The following is a 2,131-nucleotide window of genomic DNA, read 5'->3' on the forward strand; positions in this document are numbered from 1 at the left end:
CCAGAGCTGTCAGAATACGTTGCAGCCCCAACCGTAACCCCCGAGTTAAAATTGAGCAAACCTGAAAATGATGTTCTCGCATTTCTTCACATGTCTAACTTGAGAAATGAAGGAGGATTACTTTAAAGGAGAAGGAGAATTAATAGACATCAGTAAAAATACTGTCCCTTTACAAGGGATACCCCCCAAGTCATGGCAGCTTTGACAACTCTAACCCGTAAATTAAGTTCAACGGTTCAATGTCTGGCTTTTAGCTTACCTAACTTTGTTTGATCTGCGCTCGGTGGCCGGGGTTCAGCGATCTCTGCAGTGTTTTGCTCTTCTGGTTCTTCATGCACCGTAATCTCAGTCACTGTATTTTTGTCCATTCCTGGCTTCCCGTCTTTTTCTTCCGTCGTTTTCTCGGAATTAGCTTCAGCTTCTCTGTCCTCCACAATGTGTTTTGCAAACCATTCTCGAATCTCCTTTTCCGTTAGGTCACTTGCCTCCTTCAGTTGGCCGATGTGCTCTTCTTTGAGGGACTTGTGCACAGAAAGGTGCTCTTCTAGTGCCTTTTGAACTTGTTTGGCCTTTACTTTCATAGCTGCCATACGCTGGTACTCCTCCAGCCACCTCAGCTGTCCATTTTTGTAGACGTAGCGACTATCGCCAAACCAGCGCACCACCTCTGGTCTAGGCAGACCTGTCCGAGCACACATGCGGTCATACTGAGAACTAGTGGGCCACTGAGTGCGTGCAAAAAATTGCTTGAGAATATGCAGCTGTCTGGGAGTCTTTTTGCTACGGGGAGACACCCCTGTGGCCACTTTTGGGTTTTCTTCCCGTGTTAGGGGTGATGGGCTGACCTCTGTTGGCTGTGGGTCATTCTTCCCGTTAACCGATTCTGTCACCTTCAGCATTTTGAGATTGATTTTAATGGGGTTGACCTTGGGCACTGCTGATGCAGTCTCTTGTCGGTCTTCACCATCTTGCGGTTTAGAGTGCCACAGTGCTGTCCCATCTGGCCCTTCCTCTTCCTCATCTTCTTCCTCACTCATCCCTTCTTCATTCTGGACTTGCTTCATACCGACAGCAGCTTTTTTACGGCGGTCCGAAAACCATCCATCAATTTCCCGACGGGTCATTTTGGTGTCTGTCCTAAGGCGGTCCACCTCTTCTTCAGACGGCTCGGGATTCTTTGCAAAGCTGGCCTCCAGAGCCCGAATTTGCTGCGGGTCCCTCTCCTTGTAGCGTACAGCGGTAAAATCTGGGGTCTGGTATCGCGAACCTCGGCGAGAAAGGGACATGGACCCTGGGTGCATCGGCTGTGAAGAGGAAACGGCAACTGAACTGGGACTGTCTGCAAGATCCAGCATCGACATGCCACTTCCTCCACTGCTTAGACTTGCCAAGGAGCGGCTACCTTTCAGGTTACGATAATGGTAGCGCCTGTCGCTGAACCATTTGCGAACCTCGCGAGTTGTGAGTCCCGTGATCTTGGTTAGCCGCTCTACTTCATCTTGTTCGGGGAACTGGTTGCTGAAGAAGCTCTGTTTCAGGGCTGTCAGTTGCTCCTGCGATTTTTTATTCTTGTAGAAGCTTGGGTCAAGTACACTGCTGGGAAGAGTGCGAGTGCTGGGTGTCACGTTGACGACGGGCGGCAGCGTACCAGGCACTTTGATGATGCTGCTGCTGCTGCTAGTGCAGATGCTACTCGTACTGCTGCTGCTACTGGTACTACTGCTGCTAGTAGTACTGCTATTGCTAGTAGAACTGCTGCTGCTGCAGGTGCTGGCAACTGCGGCCGTTACCTTGTCTGGTATTATGCCCGCATTTGGTTTGACGGCCATTTGAGGCTTGTTTGAATTCTGGGGCTTTGGGGTAACGGCCAGGGATACAGGAGAGCTGGTGAGTTGGATTCCATTTGGCACCATGGACTGCGTGACAATTACACCCCCTGGCCTCACAAGGTTGCCCTGGAGGATGTGGGGTATGCTCCCTGACCCCAGGGAAGCAGGGAGGACTGTGATGGTATGCGGGTGGTGGGGCTGAGGTGCAGCCTGGATGATTGTGTTGAACATCTTCCTCCGAGAATCCTCAATTTCTTCAGGTGACCAGCTGATGCCTTGCTTTAACCGTTGAGCTGTGAACC

General features: G+C 50.9%; 1 protein-coding gene across 3 annotated transcripts in view; it reads right to left on the minus strand.

Moving 5' to 3' along the window:
- Nucleotides 1–221: 221 nt before the first annotated feature.
- zhx3 (zinc fingers and homeoboxes 3) overlaps nucleotides 222–2,131 on the minus strand; it is a 43,517-nt gene continuing 41,607 nt past the window's right edge. For all 3 annotated transcript variants that reach the window (XM_039743380.1, XM_039743381.1, XM_039743382.1), the window contains one exon: nucleotides 222–2,131. This exon is cut by the window's right edge and continues 1,196 nt beyond it. In XM_039743380.1, the coding sequence (XP_039599314.1) occupies nucleotides 237–2,131 (1,895 nt within the window). In that variant the 3' untranslated portion in view covers nucleotides 222–236.

This window comes from Polypterus senegalus, unplaced genomic scaffold, assembly GCF_016835505.1.
Source record: "Polypterus senegalus isolate Bchr_013 unplaced genomic scaffold, ASM1683550v1 scaffold_1378, whole genome shotgun sequence".
Lineage (NCBI taxonomy): Eukaryota > Metazoa > Chordata > Cladistia > Polypteriformes > Polypteridae > Polypterus > Polypterus senegalus.